Source organism: Myotis daubentonii, chromosome 13 (assembly GCF_963259705.1).
Source record: "Myotis daubentonii chromosome 13, mMyoDau2.1, whole genome shotgun sequence".
NCBI classification, from domain to species: Eukaryota; Metazoa; Chordata; class Mammalia; order Chiroptera; family Vespertilionidae; genus Myotis; species Myotis daubentonii.
The window spans coordinates 6,805,658-6,824,528 of record NC_081852.1 but is presented as its reverse complement, the minus strand read 5'-3'; the positions used below and the strand labels follow the sequence as shown (position 1 = coordinate 6,824,528).

Here is an 18,871-nt window from a genome sequence, read left to right as displayed (position 1 = left end):
TTATGAGGTTGTGCTGTCTAGTGTGGCGTGTTACTGACACACGAGCGTGTATTTTATGAGGTTGTGCTGTCCAGTGTGGCATGTTACTGACACACGAGCGTGTATTTTATGAGGTTGTGCTGTCTAGTGTGTTGTGTTCCTGACACACGAGCGTGTATTTTATGAGGTTGTGCTGTCCAGTGTGGCGTGTTCCTGACACACGAGCGTGTATTTTATGAGGTTGTGCTGTCCAGTGTGTTGTGTTCCTGACACACGAGCGTGTATTTTATGAGGTTGTGCTGTCCAGTGTGGCATGTTACTGACACACGAGCGTGTATTTTATGAGGTTGCTCTGTCTAGTGTGGCATGTTACTGACACACGAGCGTGTATTTTATGAGGTTGTGCTGTCCAGTGTGGCATGTTACTGACACACGAGCGTGTATTTTATGAGGTTGCTCTGTCCAGTGTGGCGTGTTACTGACACACGAGCATGTATTTTATGAGGTTGCTCTGTCCAGTGTGGTGTGCTACTGACACACGAGCGTGTATTTTATGAGTCTGTGCTGTCCAGTGTGTTGTGTTCCTGACACACGAGCGTGTATTTTATGAGGTTGTGCTGTCTAGTGTGGCGTGTTACTGACACACGAGCGTGTATTTTATGAGGTTGTGCTGTCCAGTGTGGCATGTTACTGACACACGAGCGTGTATTTTATGAGGTTGTGCTGTCTAGTGTGGCATGTTCCTGACACACGAGCGTGTATTTTATGAGGTTGTGCTGTCCAGTGTGGCATGTTACTGACACACGAGCGTGTATTTTATGAGGTTGTGCTGTCTAGTGTGGCATGTTACTGACACACGAGCGTGTATTTTATGAGGTTGTGCTGTCCAGTGTGGTGTGCTACTGACACACGAGCGTGTATTTTATGAGGTTGTGCTGTCCAGTGTGGCGTGTTACTGACACACGAGCGTGTATTTTATGAGGTTGTGCTGTCCAGTGTGGCGTGTTACTGACACACGAGCGTGTATTTTATGAGGTTGTGCTGTCCAGTGTGGCATGTTACTGACACATGAGCGTGTATTTTATGAGGTTGTGCTGTCTAGTGTGGCATGTTACTGACACACGAGCGTGTATTTTATGAGGTTGCTCTGTCCAGTGTGGCATGTTACTGACACACAAGTGTGTATTTTATGAGGTTGCTCTGTCCAGTGTGGCATGTTACTGACACACAAGCGTGTATTTTATGAGGTTGCTCTGTCCAGTGTGTTGTGTTTCTGACACATGAGCGTGTATTTTATGAGGTTGTATTGCAAATGCTCGAGAGGCTCCAAGTGCAGCCTCCTGGGGTATTTGCACTTTTATCTGCTCTTCTCTTAAGCAGCACGTAAGAAAAGAATGATTTTTCTAAAGGCATAACCACAAAGACGAGAGGAATAAAAGCAGGATCAGCCACCGAACAGTGACAGCTGCAGGGCAGAGCGGGGGTGGCGGTGACATTGATATCGTCTCTACTGCTTTAAAGACACTTTGATGGGGACCAAAATACCCCAAAGAGAAAAGCATACTCCCCTCTCCGCTGCCCAGCGGCGACCCTGGTTCTACCTCCCTGCGCCCGCTGCCACCTTGACCACTCTGTTCCCCTTCACGGCTCAGGCTCCCCTGTGCGCCCTCCTGGAGCGTGGCAGGAGCTCCGGTGTGAGGGCTGTGGCCCCTGGACGCTGTCACAGGCTCTGCCTTGGGCCTGGGACCTGCCAGGGGCACCCTGAATGCTGGTGGGGCACCCTAACAGCTGCTGGGGCGCCGCTGATTGGGGTTCTACTCCCATGGGATGGGGTGCCGGGAAGCAGCTGCTGCGGGAGACTATATTCCCCGGCCCTCCTGAGGCCACAGGGAGGCCTGCTCATGGTTCTGCCCCAAGAACACTGGCCAGAAGCTACCCTGTGCCTGCTCTCGGCCTGCAGGACGCACTGTGCAATTCTCCATGCTCCAGGCCTGTGTCTGCGGCTGGACTAGATGCCCGGGGGTAGCTGTCCCCAGATGACGCCCTTGCCCAGCCACTGATGGGACCACATAAGAAAGGAGTGTCTAAAGTGTCTCTACGAGAGCGTGGGGTTATTTGCTGTTGCAGCTGGTGTAATACAGTGACCACCTGACTGAATGAATGCACGGCCCGTGGTGTCACCTGCTACCTGTCCGTGGGAAGCCCAGCACAGAGGGTGTCACCTTGAGGAGATCCAGTTTCAGCTGCAGCTCCCCCTGCGTGGACGAGCACAGCGCGCCCACGATGATGCTCATGTACTCCTCGGCATTGATGGCTGAGAGCTGCTCCAGGATGCTGAGGGAGGCTCCCCGGTACCACTCATCGTCCAGGAAGATCTTGATGAAGGGCACCATGCCGTGGTCTTTCAGGACAACTGCAGGCCAGACAGACAGATGGGCAGGGTGACAGGGAGCTGGCACCGTAGTCTCAATAACAGCCCCTCAAACAGCCATCAGCCCCTCAACCAGGCTGGCCAGGCACCCCAGTGGGGACCCTCACCCTGAACAGGTGTGACCAGCTGCAAACACCCATCAGCCCCTCACCCAGGCTGGCCAGGCACCCCAGCGGGGCCCCCACCCTGATCCGGGACACCCTTCAGGGAAAACCAGCTTGCCCCCACCCCTGCACCAGGCCTCTATCCTATATAATGAAAGGGTAATATGCAAACTGACCCTAACAGAAGAACGACTGGGAATCACTGGTCGCTATGACACACACTGACCACAAGGGGGCAGATGCTCAATGCAGGAGCTGTCCCCTGGTGGTCAGTGTGCTCCCACAGGGGGAGCTCTGCTCAGCCACAAGCCAGGCTGACGGCTGCCAGTACAGCGGTGGTGGTAGGAGCCTTTCTCGCCTCCTCAGCAGCCCTATGACGTCCGACTGCAGCTTAGGCCTGCTCCCCGCTGGCAAGTGGACATCCCCCAAGGGCTGCCGGGGTGCCAGAGGGATGTCTGACTGCCAGCTTGGGCCTGATCCCCCAGGGAGCAGGCCTAAGCCAGCAGGTGGACATTCTCTGAGGGGTCCCAGACTGCAAGGGGGCATAGGCTGGGCTGAGGGACCCCCCAAGTGCATAAATTTTTGTGCACTGGGCCTCTAGTCTACACTAATAAAAGAGAAAAATGGTAATTGGTGTACGACGATACCCTTTTCATTGGCTAATCAGGGCTATATGCAAATTAACTGCCAACAAGATGGCGGTTAATTTGCATATGTAGGCACAATGCAGGGAGGCGAAAGGGAAAGCAGGAAGAAGCCCCCTGCCACTGACAGTGATCGGAAACCCAGGGGGGAGCTAAGAGCTGGGGGGCAGGGCCTTTGCCCTGCCCCCCAGCCATGATCGGAGAATCAGGCGCCTTTGCCGCCCTGGCCAGTGATAGCAGGAAGTAGGGGTGGGGCCAGCGATGGGAGCTGGACACGGTCGAAGCTGGCAGTCCCAGGAGCTAGGGGTCCCTTGCCTGGGCCTAAAGCAGAGCCCACAATCGCGGGGCCGCTGCAGCTGCGGGTCCCCGCTGCCCGGGCCGGACACCTCGGCCAGAGGCGTTAGGCCTGGGCAGGGGCGGAGCCTGCAACCGCGGGGAGCTGGGGGTCCCCTGCCCAGGCCTGACACCTCTGCCGGAGGCCTCAGGCCTGGTCAAGGGGCCGATCCGGTGATTGGTGATCAGAGGGTGATGAGGGTCAACTCCTCTGGCCGAGGCATCAGGCCTGGGCGGGGGGCGGAGCCAGGGATTGGGGGGATATGATGGTCCCCTTGCCCAGGCCTGAAGCCTGGGTCAGAGGCGTCAGGCTTGGGCGGGGGGTGGAGCAAGCGATCAGAGGGAGATGGGGGTCCCCTGCCCAGGCATGATTCCTGGGCCAGAGGCCTCAGACCTGGGCGGGGGCCAGAGCCAGTGATCGGGGGGAGATGGGGGTCCCCTGTCCAAGCCTGACACCTCTGGCGGAGGCGTCAGGCCTGGGCAAGGGGCCGATCAGGTGATCAGAGGGTGATGGGGGTCTACGCCTCTGGCTGAGGTATCAGGCCTGGGCAAGGGGCAGAGCCAGCAATTGGAGGGGCCTGGGGGTCCCCTGCCCAGGCATGATGCCTGGGCCAGAGGCATCAGGCCTGGGCTGGGGGCAGAACCAGTGATGGGGAGAAATGAGGGTCCCCTGCCCAGGCCTGACACCTCTGTCAGAGGCGTCAGGCCTGGGCAAGGGGCCGATCCTGCAATTGGAGGGTGATGGGGGTCAATGCCTGAGGGCTCCCAGTATGTGAGAGGGGGCAGGCTGGGCTGAGGGACACTCCCCCACCCCACACACACACCCAGTGCACGAATTTCATGCACCGGGCCCCTAGTATTATAATAAAAGGCTAATATGCAAATAGACTGAATGGTAGAATGACCAGTGGAATGACCGGTCGCTGTGATGCGCATTGACCACCAGGGAGGCAGACACTCAATGCAGGAGCTGCCCCCAGCCCACAGGCCCCAGGCCAGCCAAGGCGGGTGCCAGTGGGGGCCCCCCAATCATCCTGCCAGTCACCCCACAGATCAGCCCTGATTGCCATCCAGGCCTAGGGACCCTACCTGTGCACGAATTTCGTGTACCAGCCCTCTAGTATAGGATATAAAAGCCTAAGCTACCAAACGATTGAATGACCAGTTCAACTGGTCGCTATGACGCACATTGACCACCAGAGGGCAGACACTTAATGCAGGAGCTGCCCCCTGGTGGTCAGTGTGCTCCCACAGTGGGAGCACTGCTCAGCTGACCAGTGGACGCCAGTCATAAGGCTCACGGCTGGCGGTGGCAGGAGCCTTTCCCAATCTGGACTGACTGGGCGCAAGCCCACCACAGGCACAGCAGGGGCTGGGATAAGCAGGAGTGGTAGGCAGGAGCAGCAGGCAGTGTTGGACTGCTGATTTCAGCCCAATCCCTGCAGGTGACGCTGAGGGACCCCAGTTTCCACATAATTCCCCAATCCAGGTCTGGTGGCAAATCTCTCTCCCTCTCTCTCTGCCAAAATTCTCAGTGAAAACAAACCAGAATTGAAATTAAGAACACATTTCATTCCCAGGTAGTTTATTGGAAGAGGATTAGAGAAATTTGGCTGGTGGTATGTTTTTGTTTAAAAAGAATTCTAATAATCTCTTCCCAGGATTGGGATTTGGAGGCTCACGTGGAATGAGCAGGAGGAAGTATTGGCCATGATGGGTCACTCCAGGAGGCAGGAGGCTCCGCTCCCAGGCCAGGTGCTCCCTCCGGGGAAGCCCCGTGGGGGCCTTTGAGAGGTGGGTTCCTGAGCTCCGGCGGCCTGCTGCCAGGTGAGTGTCTGGGAGTGTCAGCCAGCACCTCCAGAAGTTTGCACAGGCTCAGAGGCCTTCTGCCACAGGATTGTCCCTCACACGGGGTGTAGCTGATCTGTGAGGGCCTCAGAGAGACCCTGAGTCACCAAGCCCCTGCTTCACGGCACAATGTGTGCACGTGCATATCCGACACCCGCTGTTTAAAGCAGCACGGAGCTGCCTGGTCTTGGGGAGCAGAATTGGGGATGAGGGAGCCCTGGGTGCACCACAGGCCCAGCACATGCAGTGAACTCCCTGAAAAGGGCGAGCGCTCTTTGCTGTATTTTATGATTTGGATGTTTTAAAGCCCACACAGCAGCAGGGTATTAGCAGGTTTAGCATGAACATGTGGAGGGGAGATACTCTTCGGTCTCATCATTCAGGATGTGGCTTTGCTTCACAGCCCCATTTATCAACTTTAAAGTGAAAGGTGTCCACCGATTTCCCGATGATCATGGCCACAGACCAGCCACTGGATGGACGTTACCCACACGCGGTGCTGCTCACTCCCTGCTGTGACCGGTGGTCAGCGGCCGGCCTTACCCGCGTTCCGGACGGAGCCGTTCAGCAGCGCGACTACGGTCTCCAGCATCACACCCGTCAGTTCCCGCTCTGGGTCCCGGACACCAGGGGTGGGCTCCTTGTTTCCTGAAACATTTAAGAAGCAGTAAAAGATGTTAATGTGCACGGCCCGATCCCAAATCCCCGACTGCACCCGTTTCCTACCCCCTTGCAGAAAGGCGAATCTAATGCTTCCATTGTAGGGGAGTGCGCATGCCAGGTGAGAAGATGTAACCCCACTGCCCCTGAGAGCAATGGTCACCACACTAACATCTCCTGGAAGCTCGTTCCTAAAGCCCAGGAGCTGGTCCCTTCCCCGGGGTTTCTGGCTTAGAGGTCTTGAGTGGAGTCCTATCGCTGCGTCCCTAACCAGTCCCATCCGTGCTGATGGGCAGGTGTGAGGGCCAGGCTTGGAGAACCACTGTTGTGCAGGATCCCCGAAGCCCTGCCTTCACCTTCCTTTGGACACCCGTGTGTGTGTGGGGGGGGGGGGGGAATGGGAGGAGAGGCTGCCAGCTCACAGCACAGGCACGAGATGCGTGAGAGACCGTGGAGTAGAGCTGTGTCCCCAGTAGCTCCATGAGGGCACACCAGGCCTGTGTGCTCACCTGAGTCCCCAGAGCCGAAAGTGCCTGACACAAGAGGGACGTTCAGCACATATGTGGGGAATGAATGGATGAGTAAAGGTAGTGCTTATTAACCAGGAGACAAAGCATCCAAGAAACAGCAAGAAACGTAACGACAGAGGCAGAAGTAAGATCAGATCCATCAGCTCACAAGAAGGTTCGCGTTCTCCGGGAGTGGTCGTAGGCCTGGGACTGGGTTTGAGAGTAAGTCTACACCAGGCTGCTGAGAAGCCTGCACAGCTGAGCTAACAGGAAGCACTGACCCCACGTGGGAGAGACTCTTTGGTCTCAGGTTTAGGATATGCCTTTGCTCCAAAGAGCAGTAGAAAGAAGCACACACAAGACTCATGGAGACCTGGCTGGGGCCCAGCTCTGCCCGACGGGAGCGCCTGCTCTCAGCCCCGCACCCCAGGAGGCACGGTCCCCCTGGGCTCCACAGCAGTGGGCGTTCCTCCTGGCGGGTTGTCTGTCGCCATGCGGGGCACAGGGTGAATAGGGGTAAGATGACTGACATTTCTTGAGTACCTACTATGCACCAAGCACAACAATGGGTCCCTTCAGGCATTTCCCACTGAATTTTCACAACAGCCATAGATAGATAGACAGACAGACAGACAGACAGACACTTCCATGTTACAGAGGGGAGAAGAGGCTCATCGAAGCTCAGTAATTTGCTCAGGATCGCTGAGCCCGTGCGCAGCACAGCAGGGTTCCAGCCTGGGGCTGGCTGGCCCCACGCCCACGGGCTCTCCCTGAGCACCTTTCCCTCAGAGAGGCCAGGAAGCAGGCAGACTAATGACTGTAGCTGAGTCTGAGCAGAATTCCAGAAGGGCCAACAGCTCGCGAGCCCGCTCCCTCCCAGCCAGGCAGTAGGAGGAGGAGAGGCGGGAAGGTGCAGCGAGGTCAGCGACAGGCTCCTGTGACCCGGAGTCGCTCCAGGCGGCAACCCCAGAGGGGCAGCTGTGGGCAGACGGAGGGAAAGCCAGGGGAACTGAGACGATGTTCATGCTCTGATTCCCGCCTGAAAGTTGGCGGCGGTGGGGGTTGCAGACAACCACAGAGGGGCCCCAGCAGAGCGGGCCCGTGGGGTGCGGTCAGGCAGCGAGGGAACCCGGGCCAGCACTCCTGAGTGTGTCCTGCTGCACACAGGGTCCTGAAGTCCCCCGGGGGGAGCAGAGGTGCTGATGCTGAGAGTCCAGAGTGTAGGGGCTGCAGGGGGAAGAGCAACGCCAAGGAGCCGTGGGCACACAGCCCAGCAGGGCACACAAGGTGTGGCCAAAATTCAGAGGGGCAGCTGAACAGCAGGGACCCCTGCTCCCAATGGGAGACCATTGGGCCCAACAGCACCGGGTGAGCAAGGCGGCCGCATCCAGGCTCCCCAGCCAGTCCCCACCCGAGCCCCATGCCTCTCTGAGCTCCTTTCTCTTGGCCCTTCCCCCGCCATCTCCCCATCTCCACATTCAGGCAACACTCGGGGAGGAAATGTGTGAAAGCTGAGAATTCATAGGCCTGAGCTAGCTCCATGAGTCTGTTAAAATTACACCCATCCTGCCCTGGCCAGTGTGCTCAGTGGTTAGCGTGTCAGCTCATGCACCAAAGGGTCACAGGTTCAATTCCTAGTCAAGGCATGTACCTGGGTTGCAGGTTCACTCCCCGCTCTCTTGGTAGAAGTAGTCAATATGTCTCTCTCACATCGATGGAGTCTCTCTCTCTCTCTCTCTTCCCCCCCGCCACCCACTCTCTCAGAAAAGCAATAGAAAAAAATATCCAGGTGAGAATTAACAACAAAAACAAAACATAAAATTACACCCATCCCCCTCATCTTTCCATGGGGAAGCTCAGGCTAGTCATAGGAGATAGGGAGGCTGCTGCTCTGTGAAGTCATGTGCCCCGGGGTACCTTCCCTGAGCCCCATGGGCCAGTGACGGGGCAAGCCCACTTTCTCGGTTGAGCTGATGAGCGGCAGGGTAGGCCTGCAGGACTGGCCCAGCTCACGGATGCCCAGCCTGACCCCCTCCACCTCCCAGGCTTCTGCACACCTGACTTCCTCAGGACCTTGGCCCTCTTCCGCAGCTGGGCGAGCAGCAGGCCCAGGAGCCCCGAGTCCCGGAAAATGTCTGTGAAGAGTGGGTCCGCGCCAGCGATCCTGAGGACACTCTGCAGGGCCCTGAGGGTGCAGAGCGGCTCAGAGCTCTCCATGATCAGGCGCTGCACCTTCCCCAGGATCTCGTGGGGCACGTAACGCAGCTCGAACACCAGGGCCTCCAGCAGCTGGAAGAAATGCGTCTGCACCTGGGCCGGCTTCAGGGGCACGAGCTCCACGAACTGCGAGATGGGCTGCAGGGTCCACTCCAGCAGGAAGAAGTTGCGGGCGTTCCAGGCCCACATGGTCCTGATGGCCGAGAGCACGTGCGTGCAGAGGAGGGCGTCGCTGGCTTTGTGGAAAACATTCTGCAGGACTTGGAAGGCCTGGAGGTTCTTAACAGTCACCCCTGAAAATGAAAAAGATCCTACAGGTCATTTCTCCTGCCTATGCCGAGAAATGTGTGATCGCCTTATCGTCAGGAAAGACCGTTTAAGGCTTCTGCTTTCTAGCTCCTGTGGGTAAAAGCCTATCAGAAGCCCCGAAGCCCAGCTGCCCAGAATGTCAGGCCCGAGCTGCACTGTCGCGACGAGGTGGGCGACAGCACTGGGAGGGTCCCTCGGTGTAAAAATGCACTGGGTTTCCAAGACACAGAAAAGAAACAATGCAAAAAAGCCACTAACAATTATTTGTAATGACCACATGTTGAAATAGTAATACTTTGGATATGTTGGGTTAAATAGAAGGTATTATGAAAAATAATTTAAGCTGTTCCTATTTTTTTTATATAAGGCAACTAAGATGTTTAAAATGAGGGAATGCGACTCACATTGTATTGCCATCGGACAGCACTGGCTGAGGGATTCATTTCCATCAATTGAAATCAAATTATTTTAAACATTACTGGGCAAAGTCTGCTTCATTTGTAAACAAGCTGTTGAATAGACACCTCCTGACCGCCCCCTCCTTCTCTCCAGTTTGAAGGTTAGGCCCATTCCCTCTTGCCCGGGGTCACCCCCTCTGAGGCCCTGCCTGCAGCCAGCCCTGCCTCAGACACCAGGGCCCTCCCTCTGGTCCAGACACTTGCTTGGGAGCTGGAGTCCCATCCAACGGCTCTTCCTGAACTTCCTCTCTCCCCCACACCTGCTCCAAGGCCTCTGCACTCTGGTCTGCTCAGGCCTCGGCACCGTTTCCCCAGATGCTCCCAGTCACTGTCTATTTCCCGCCTGTGCTTCCTGCCTTTAAACCTCTTCCCTGCCTCTCTCCCTGGACAGCCACGCGAGGCCTTGAACTCACCTCGGTGCAGGGTTTCCTGACTCAGAGCCCACCCACCGCTGGAGTCACCGCCGCCCTGATGCTGTCATCGGTCAGGTTAGGCACATGGTTGCCGGGCAGGTATGGCTGCAGGTATGTGTGACCGACTCCGCAGAGGATTTGCAGGGAGCGGACACCCGGCGCCCAGCACGGGGCAGAGAGCTGGCTGCAGAAAGCACCTTGCCTGTCCCCTGAGCTCATCAATAATTGTGGGCCTCGCCAAGAGCCGAGCAGGCACGGACCTGAGCTGGTGACTGTCTCAGGGCTGAGTCATTAGATCCGCAAACGCCCTCGCACCAGGGACGGTGAGGCCAGGGGCTCCCGCCCCTACGTGACAGTCCCTGCCTTTACTAAGCAACCGTGCACCCTAAGTCCCACCCAAAGGCTTCTAGAAAAATCTACGAAGGAGAGATTTAAATCCACAGGCCATCTCCCCAGGTGGATGACAGAACTGGACCCCAAGTGTTTGCTTCTTTACAAAGACCGGGTAGAAGCCTGGGCAGCCCTGTGAGGGCGCAGTGCCCGCTGCGGGCACCCGACACACATGACCCACCGGAGGCCTCCTGGTGGAACTTGAAGCCCTCCAGCTGAGGGTAGGTGACGCTGTCGAACACCTTCAGCTCCGCCCGCCCGCAGGTCGTCAGCCACACCACCAGCCCCAGGAGCTCCTCCAGGTGGGGATCCACTTCGCACAGGTGCAGCCCGTCGTACCTGCAGGGACAGGGAGGTGGCTCCTGGGCTCGGGGACCAAGAGCCACGTTTGCTCACGGTGCTCCTCACGGGGGTGCAGAGGCAACGGGATTGACATGTTGGGAAAGACCCCAAAGGTCCCCACCACGTCAGCACCGAGAGGCAAGGGCAGCACCTGGGTAAGTTCAGCTGTCGGCCAAGGTCAGCCTTCGGCCTGAAAGTGCAACTGGGAGACAGAGGCAGCCACAGCCTCTGCTCACAAGGTTGCTTTCAGTGGTCGGACCCCAAAAGCCATGTGCGTTGGGCAGGAGCACCCCAAAATGAGAGCTTTCACATTTCTGAAGAGCAACGAAGGGGAAGAGTCTGACCGGGCCAGGCCTCCCGCCGATTTCAGGGCTGAGCACTGGTTCCTTAGCTGCTGGGAGGGGCTCGCACTGGGAGGAGGCCCTGGGCCTGCCGCCCTGCTATGCCCACAGTGCGCACGTCAGCATGTGACCACGTAAGGCAGAAAGGAAAGCAACGAGCTGCCCGGGCCTTCCTGACTCTCCCTGGGACAGCTCCTTCCCTCCTGCCTCCACAGGAAGTGGGGGCACCAGCACCCATTTAACCAAAAAGTGTTCAGGAGCTGCCGTGACAGAGGCCTTCCTGGTGGCAACAGCCAGGGGGTCAGAGTTCAGACTAACGTGAAAGGTGCGTCACCACAGGGACATGTGTCCCTGTGGAGGAAGGCCCTGGTTGTCATTTAGTCACATCGTTTTGGAGACAGCACTGCAGGCTTCACCCGCCAGACAGCAAGCCTGACTCAGTGGAGTCCCTGAGCACAGCGCGGGCCGCGCCCAGAGGAGGCCTGCTCACACTCAGGCAGAGCCGGGAGATGTGAGCCCAGCCGCACCGCGCCCCTAAGGTCAGTGGCGTTTGCAGGTCCAGACATTCTGTGATTCCCCTCTTGGCTAACCCATCCCCATGCCCCAACCTGAAGGTGACGTGCTGGTCAGAATAGAGCCAGCCAGCCGAGTTCTCCTGACCCCGCGGATTAGTGTCTGCACTTGCTTTCCCAGGGACTCAAGGGGTCAGGACTCAAGGGCGAGGACGGGAGAAGCTCCAGGAGACAGAAGGAGGCAGCAGGGAGCATTATGGAGCCAGCGTCCCATCAGCAACTGGAGCCCAAGCCTCCTGGGCTCTCCCCCGGCCCCCACCCCACAAGCAGTAACTTTGCTGGGTATTTATCCCTCAGCTTCTGCCCATCAGGGGCTGAGGACTGCTCGTGGGGGCCCATTCCCGGCACTTCCTGCCCTTCAGCACATGGCAGCGCCCATTGCAGCAGTCCCAGAAAGCCCTCCAGCCCGCCACATGGGCTCCCACGGCGTCTGTCGGGCGGGACGGCATGGAAGTGGTGCAGGCCACCAACGGACTTGGCACAATTATCACCACCAGCCACTGGCTCGCCAAGGGCGTGGCTCTGGCTCCCAAGCCCACTGCATGAATTACTTCTGCAGTAAAACTCTCTCTGGCCACACTCTACAGAGAGGTGCGTTTCAGACACTCGGGAAGGCCCCGGATCTCGTTCTCCGAGGCACCAGTGATTCTGAGGCGCGAGGTTCGGGGTTCTCCCCACCAGGCACAGCGCTTACCGGAGGAACACTTTGAGCAGCAGGGGGTAGCCCTCCCCGTTCTCAAACTCCAGGAGCAGAGCCTGGGAGACGGGGTAGGCGTCCTTCACGAAGCCCAGGACCAGGCCCGCAGCCTCGCTCAGCTCGGGGGTGGGGAGCGAGTCCGCCAGCCGGGACAGGTTCTGGAGGCAGAGCTTGATGCAGTCCCTGGCTGCGGGAGGAAACGCAGTCTGCTCAGAGCCAGGCTTCTCTGCCCGTCATTCCCTCCCGCCCCGCCCCCTCCGGGCTGCACGTCAAGATGTGAGTTAATCCAAAGCATTTTTCTTTGGCTCTTGGATCAAGAAGAAGACTCCCCCTGGGAATCGCCATCCTGAGAGCGGGCTCTGCAGGTCAGACGGAGGCTGAGACAGGAGGGAAGCCTGTCAGCCCTCTGCTCCCAACCCCCAGCTCCTGGGAGGGGCTGGGCCACAGGTAAGAGATGCCAAAGAAGCAGCTTGGGAGGTGGCAGAGAGCAGCCTGAGGACAAGTGCAGGGGAGGCTGTGGGAGTGTGCGAAGGAGAGGGGACAAAGATGGTGGGTCTCAGACTGGAGTCAGGGGTCGGAGCCCCACTACAGGACACAGGGAGGCGGCTAAGCAGGGCCACGGTGGGGCCTGGCCATGCCGGTCCCCCAGGGCTGTGGGAAGCCGAGGAAGACGTGCACTAGAAGAGAAGTATCACTGGATTTGCATTTTGACTGATCACTTTTTTTATGGCTCTTTCAAGGGGAAAAGTCTCTTCCAAGTGCGAGAGCCAGGAGGAGTGCCAGAAAGTGAGGGAGAGCTGGAGAAGGTGAGGGAGAGCTGAGGAGGTGAGGGAGAGCTGAGGAGGTCAGGGAGAGCTGAGAAGGTGAGGGAGAGCTGAGGAGGTCAGGGAGAGCTGGAGAAGGTGAGGGAGAGCTGAGGAGGTCAGGGAGAGCTGGAGAAGGTGAGGGAGAGCTGAGGAGGTCAGGGAGAGCTGAGAAGGTGAGGGAGAGCTGAGGAGGTCAGGGAGAGCTGAGAAGGTCAGGGAGAGCTGAGGAGGTCAGGGAGAGCTGAGGTCAGGGAGAGCTGAGAAGGTGAGGGAGAGCTGAGGAGGTCACGGAGAGCTGAGGAGGTCAGGGAGAGCTGGAGAAGGTGAGGGAGAGCTGAGGAGGTCAGGAAGATCGCCTACCAAGAACCTGAGACAATAATAATGTGTACTCAGTCCCTGGGTTGCGAGGCCTGGGCTGCACCAGAGAGTCTGCTTGTGGACGGGGCACACCTAGAATTCAGGGCTCGGCAGGTAGCAGCCAGCCCAGCGCTCCCCTGCCCACCTTCTCCTCAGCTTAGGTGCCCACAGAACCGGCCCATGTCTCAGAGGGGTACAGGCTCCACCAGGTGGCAGGCTCCACGAGGCAGAGTTGTACTTTTCCGGTTGAGAATACGATACAGTGAGGACCCCACCCCTCCCATGGCTACAGCCTTTTCTTGGGCAGCTCCAGCTCCAGCCTGTGAGTGGAGTGGGGGGACTACAAAGCACCTCGGGCCCAGCTCAGCCTGGACCCTTACCCCTGGGCCTGGCCTCATGGGAACCGGAACCAGAACTGGGCTGCCATTTCTGTGGGCTCCACCTAGGTAGGAGGTGGGCTTGCTGAGCTTGGCCAGCCCTCACCGCGGGTGCCTCTGCCACAGGAGGCCCCGAAAGAAGACCGGCCGCAGGGCGCGTGATTGTGGACAGGCAGGTCACACCGGCAGGCTCTGACCTACTCCCCAAAGACACCATACCTTGGGGTCAGCCCAGGGGTGGACGGCTGTGCTCCCAAGAGGCACTTTAGCTGGTGAGCTAAGGAAATGCCACCGAGCAGGCAGGGAGGCCAGCTCAGGGAGCCTTTGTCACAGTGCCCCTCCGGAGAGCAGAGCCAGGTATACATCCCTGCTGCTGCCCCAACAGACACTGAGGCCCAGGGAGCGGCATCTCCAAGTTCAAATCTGATTCTCTTCTTGGAAACCCAGGAGCCTTGGCAAGCTCTTCAACATACTATCTGTTTCCCATTGCAAAATGGCATGATCATCAACATCCGTCTCCAGGAACAGATGAGATAACACACAGATGGGCCCGGCAGTTTCTGGTTGACAGTATGTGAGCAGCTAAGGGGCTCCCCTTCCCCTCCTCCAATGGAGCATCCGAATGAACAACAAAAGCACTTTCATGGATGGAACCAAGCACTACAGGGTCAGCTACTGGCCCAGCTGGGCGTCCATGAGAACCTGTTTGCCCTTCTCATTTCTGGTCCCAGAAATCTATCCTGATGCTGCAAGGGCATGACAGGGACTTGCTGTGGGAAGTGGGTCCCCGGGGACTTACCCTGCAGGTACTGGATGACGCTGAGGTCCTGGGCCTGGGAGATGGCCCTCAGCACACAGAAGGTGGGCTCCTTCCAAAAGCAGCAGCTGTGCTCCTGGAGGCAGGTGGTGGCAATCAGCAACGCCTGGAGCTCATTCCCTGCGAGGAGGCCCTCCAGCCCCTGAGGCTCACTGCAGATGTTGAGCAACATCTGAGAGGAAGAGGGAAGGAAGACCCAGGAGACCGATTAGAAGCCTCCTTGCTGCCATGGACTTGCTCCCTGCTTTTGCAGAGCACTGAGGGCACATGTCAGCACAGAGATGGCTTTGTATGCTGTCACCCTCTGCCCAGACCAGCATGGTCACCAGTGCCACCTGCAAAGGATGAGAGCCTTGGGCTGTCTGAACTCTTAACTGCTGTAAAGGCAGGAGTTACCCTTTCCAAGTCAGAATAACAAAGAAGTGTTGGACTTGGATGGGTGTCTTTTTATATAGAAATGCCAGGAAAATGGCATTGACCATTAAAATAAAGGATTAACAGGACCCTGTGCTACTTAAAAAGCAAGATGCAGCCTGGCCAGTGTAGCTCAGTGGTTGAGTGTCAACCTATGAACCAGGAGGTCAAGGTTCAATTCCTAGACAGGGCACATATCTAGGTTGCAGGGTCGATTCTGGGTTGTAGGGGTCATGCAGGAGGCAGCCAATCAATGACCCTCTCTCATCCTTGCTGTTTCTATCTGTCTCTCCCTCTACCTTCCTCTCTGAAATCAATAAAAATAGATTTAAACTAGAGGCCCAATGCATGAAATTTGTGCATGGGGCTTGGCCCTCGCAGTCCGCAGCAGCTTGCCTCAGCCCTCACAGCCCTGGCTTTGTCCTGAAGGTCATCCGGAAGGACGTTCGGAAGGAGGTCTGGTCTAATTAGCATATTCCGCTTTTATTGTTATAGATAATAATAATAAAATAAAATAAAAAGCCAGATGTATCCTGAATCCCTGGTTAGCATTCATGCCTCACTCCTCCACACAGCCATGAGCGTTGTCCTGTAACCTCCGACCTGGGGCCCTTCTTCCCACCAACCCAGTCTCCTATGCCCTTGGGGAGAGTCACAGCGGGCAGCGCCTGCAGGCACTCGCCCGGCCTCCTCTCTCTGGGGCTCTTGCTGGTCTAACGGGACCTTCTCCCAGCTCAGCAGGTACAGAAGCTCCTGCCACTGAATGCAGGCCCTCAGCACAGGAAAGGAGGCCGGCCGGGCACCTAGGACTGGCTACAGACCCTGCACGTGGGTGTGGCCATGGCCCTTGGCTCAGGTGACCATTCTGCTGCTTGCGCCCGCCTCCCCATCACAGCTCCACCCCAACCGCCAGCTCTCAATGCCATTCCCTCAGAGCAGCGTCCTCCGTGCTCCTCTGTAAGTCAGCCCCCGGGCCTCCCTTCCCAGCCCTGCCTTTGCCTTTGCCTTTGCCTTTGCCTTTCCCTGCAGAGCACCGAAGGCAGTGGACATGCTGACTTCTTCATGGGATATCCCCCACTTGCTTCCACACCTTCCTGACCCCTCTCCGAGAGGGACTGTGCTAGCTGAGGGATCGCGTCTGGCAGAGCCGCACCTGGAGGAACTTCATACTTTTTGTGGAATGAAATGAGGACAACCCTGATGAATGCAGGTGTGGCCTAGCGCTGGGGGGCGCATTCTGTGCATCTGCGGGCAACAATGTAAAGACAGGGCTGTGCTCCCTCCCTGAGGGGCACGGAGAAGCCACGGGATAAAGATGTGTCCATGTGCCCAGCACTGTGTCCTGGCCGCATTCGGGATATGGTTACATCCAGGCAAATGGGGCCAGCGTTTCCAGCGTTTCCAGCAGGCAGAGTGCAGATAAGCCGCGGACGGCCGATGCCTCTGGCAGTGATGCCTCTGGCTGGAGGATGAGTCTGTGATGGGTGTTCATCTGCATGCAGACACTCAATGGGCAGCTGCACTTGGAAATCCCCAAACGGTCTAGCACCTGCTCTGGGAGGCACTGCCCAGGCTCTGGACACACAGCCGTGAGTGAGACAGCCCTGCTCCCCACCCTCACCACAGGCAGGGGCAGCAGCATTTGTCAGTGGGGGGCAGGGGGCTGAGGGGGGCATTATGTGAAAAGTTGCTGCTTGCTGTCAGGGGACAGGAGGGAGGGGCAATGACAAGAGGAAATAGCACTTGCAATTCAGTGGACTGAGATGGCTTCTGGGAAGAGGGGGAGGCAGCATCGCGGGTGGTGCGGAGCCCACTGAGAGTGAACTGGGGAGCCCGGGTCCCAGGCCCTAGCCCCCAGCCCCCACCCGCCCCTGAGCTCACGTTTCCTGTGTCTGTATAGAGCTAGGAGCACAGCACTGCACACATCCTGGGACGGAGGAGGTGACAGACAAGAGACCACGGCACAAGGGGCATGGCAACTGCTTAGAAAGCGTTGGCTAGTTAGTGATGCAGTGCAGTTAGCAAGCGCGTCTAGAGGGGAGGTGGCCAGCGACAGAAGGTTCCAGATGCAGACGCGGGCTGGAGAAGGATCTGGTGGGCCAAGCGGAGAAGGCACTCACGTTTCTGGGGAAGAACAAGGGGAGCAGGGTGGGATACAGAGGCACAAGAGGAAAGTCCGTCCTCCAATGCCTCGGCCTCTCGCGTTTGCAGAACGTGGGGCAAGGGGTGAGCCGGGCCTTGAGCAGAGCAGGTGGGAGCGGCTCCCAGAGGCCGAGCTCGGCCCACCCAGAGGTGCTCAGCCCGCCGCTCACTCACCTGCACAAACATCCTCTGAACTTGAACATCGTCCTCTGAATGCTCGTCCTCTTCCAGAGGAAAGACGAAGAAGAGGTACAGACACTGCAGGAGCAGGGCTGGGAGCCCCGACTCGGCAACCCTGCCCAGCGCCTCCTGCAAGGGAAGAGCAGGCCGTGACCGAGGCTGGGCGGCCGGCACTGCCCCAGGCCCTTGATACCCTCATCAGATCCAACCTCATGACGGCCCACCCACCGGGAAGACCAGCCCCAGAGCTGCGGACAGAGGAGAGGACACGGGCCCTGGCAGGGCCCAGCCTGTGTGTGCCGCGCCCGGGACCTTTTTCCACGTGCCCGCCCACAGCTCCGCCTGGACCACTGTGGATGCCATCTCAGTGTGCGCACACTGTGTGTGCGTGTACACGTGTGCATGTGTGTGTGTGTGCGTGTACATGTGCGTGTGTGCATGTGTGTGTGTGTGTGCGCACACGTGGGGTTCATCTAAAGCATGCTGTCCACACAGTTAGAAAAACAGAGAGGAGAAGAGGCCAGAACCAGGAGTATCAGGCGGTGCCGGGCCCCCTGCCCCAAAGGCTCCTGGGCAGGCAAGGCCCTCCTCCCTGGACGCCTGGCTCTGCGGCGCCCCCACAGGCAGCTCTCCCCACCCCGGCTCCCCGGGCTCCCAAAGGCAGCTGCTCACGCTCTTGGCTCTGGGTCCGGCTGCCCCGGCAGAAAGCCATCTTCAGGTCAGTGTTACTGCTCAGCTGGAAGCAGCCCTTCCCGGGAGCAGAGGCCCACTCCGTGCTGCGGCTGCCTGGCCACCGGGCCAGCAGGGCTCCCGCTCCCACGGGGAAAGCCAGGCGGCCCTCCCTGGCTAACGCTGCCGCCTGCTGCTCACACCACATGCTGCCGCTAAGGCTCCTGCGATGCCTGTGTCACCCCGGACAGAAGGCAGCAGCTGCGCTCTGCTCCCCTGCCGTTCCCGGTGCCGCATGCTAGACCCCCCACAGTGGGCACCCCAGCAGCCGGCAGACCGGGGAGTCTTGGGCCTGCCCTGCAAGGGGCCTCGGGCCATTTCTGCTGATGGCCAAGCTGCCAGGACACCGGCCTCAGCAGACCACTCGGGGAGGAGGACCAGGCCCCCCTTCACAGTGGGTGCGGTGGGCAGGGAAGGCGGCGGTCTGCTAGCACTGCCTCTGGGTGAGCACGCTCGGACAGCGCCTCCCGGGGCGGATCTTTCCGCCTAAGTTCACAGCAGGCAGAACCCAGCCGAGGCTCAGAGCACAGCCTGGTCAGACAGGCTGCGGCCACACCCCACGGCAGAGCCTGTCCCCACCCCGGCGTGGCCGGGGCATCACCAGGGCAGACTCAGTGCCGGGACGCCAGCCCTTTTCAATCTCACAGCGGCCCCAGCGCTGAGGCGCTACTGTCCCCAACTCTCAAATCAGCCGCACCCGTCACAGTGAGGTGCCGCATGTCACGGGCGGTCAACTGACAGGGCAGGATCCAGACCAGAATCCCAGAATTTCAGAAGCCGTTCCTACACCAGAGAGGAGCCA

At 58.5% G+C, this 18,871-nt stretch overlaps 1 protein-coding gene across 3 annotated transcripts in view; it reads right to left on the bottom strand.

Annotated features, from left to right (window-relative positions):
* WDFY4 (WDFY family member 4) overlaps positions 1-18,871 on the bottom strand; it is a 256,614-nt gene that overhangs the window by 199,795 nt on the left and 37,948 nt on the right. For all 3 annotated transcript variants that reach the window (XM_059662081.1, XM_059662080.1, XM_059662082.1), the window contains exons 5-11: positions 17,335-17,469; positions 14,587-14,776; positions 12,245-12,434; positions 10,477-10,634; positions 8,566-9,018; positions 5,883-5,987; positions 2,202-2,392 (exon numbers count right to left, since the gene is read on the bottom strand). In XM_059662081.1, coding sequence (XP_059518064.1) covers positions 2,202-2,392; positions 5,883-5,987; positions 8,566-9,018; positions 10,477-10,634; positions 12,245-12,434; positions 14,587-14,776; positions 17,335-17,469 — 1,422 coding nt within the window. The remainder of the gene's footprint in view (positions 1-2,201; positions 2,393-5,882; positions 5,988-8,565; positions 9,019-10,476; positions 10,635-12,244; positions 12,435-14,586; positions 14,777-17,334; positions 17,470-18,871) is intronic.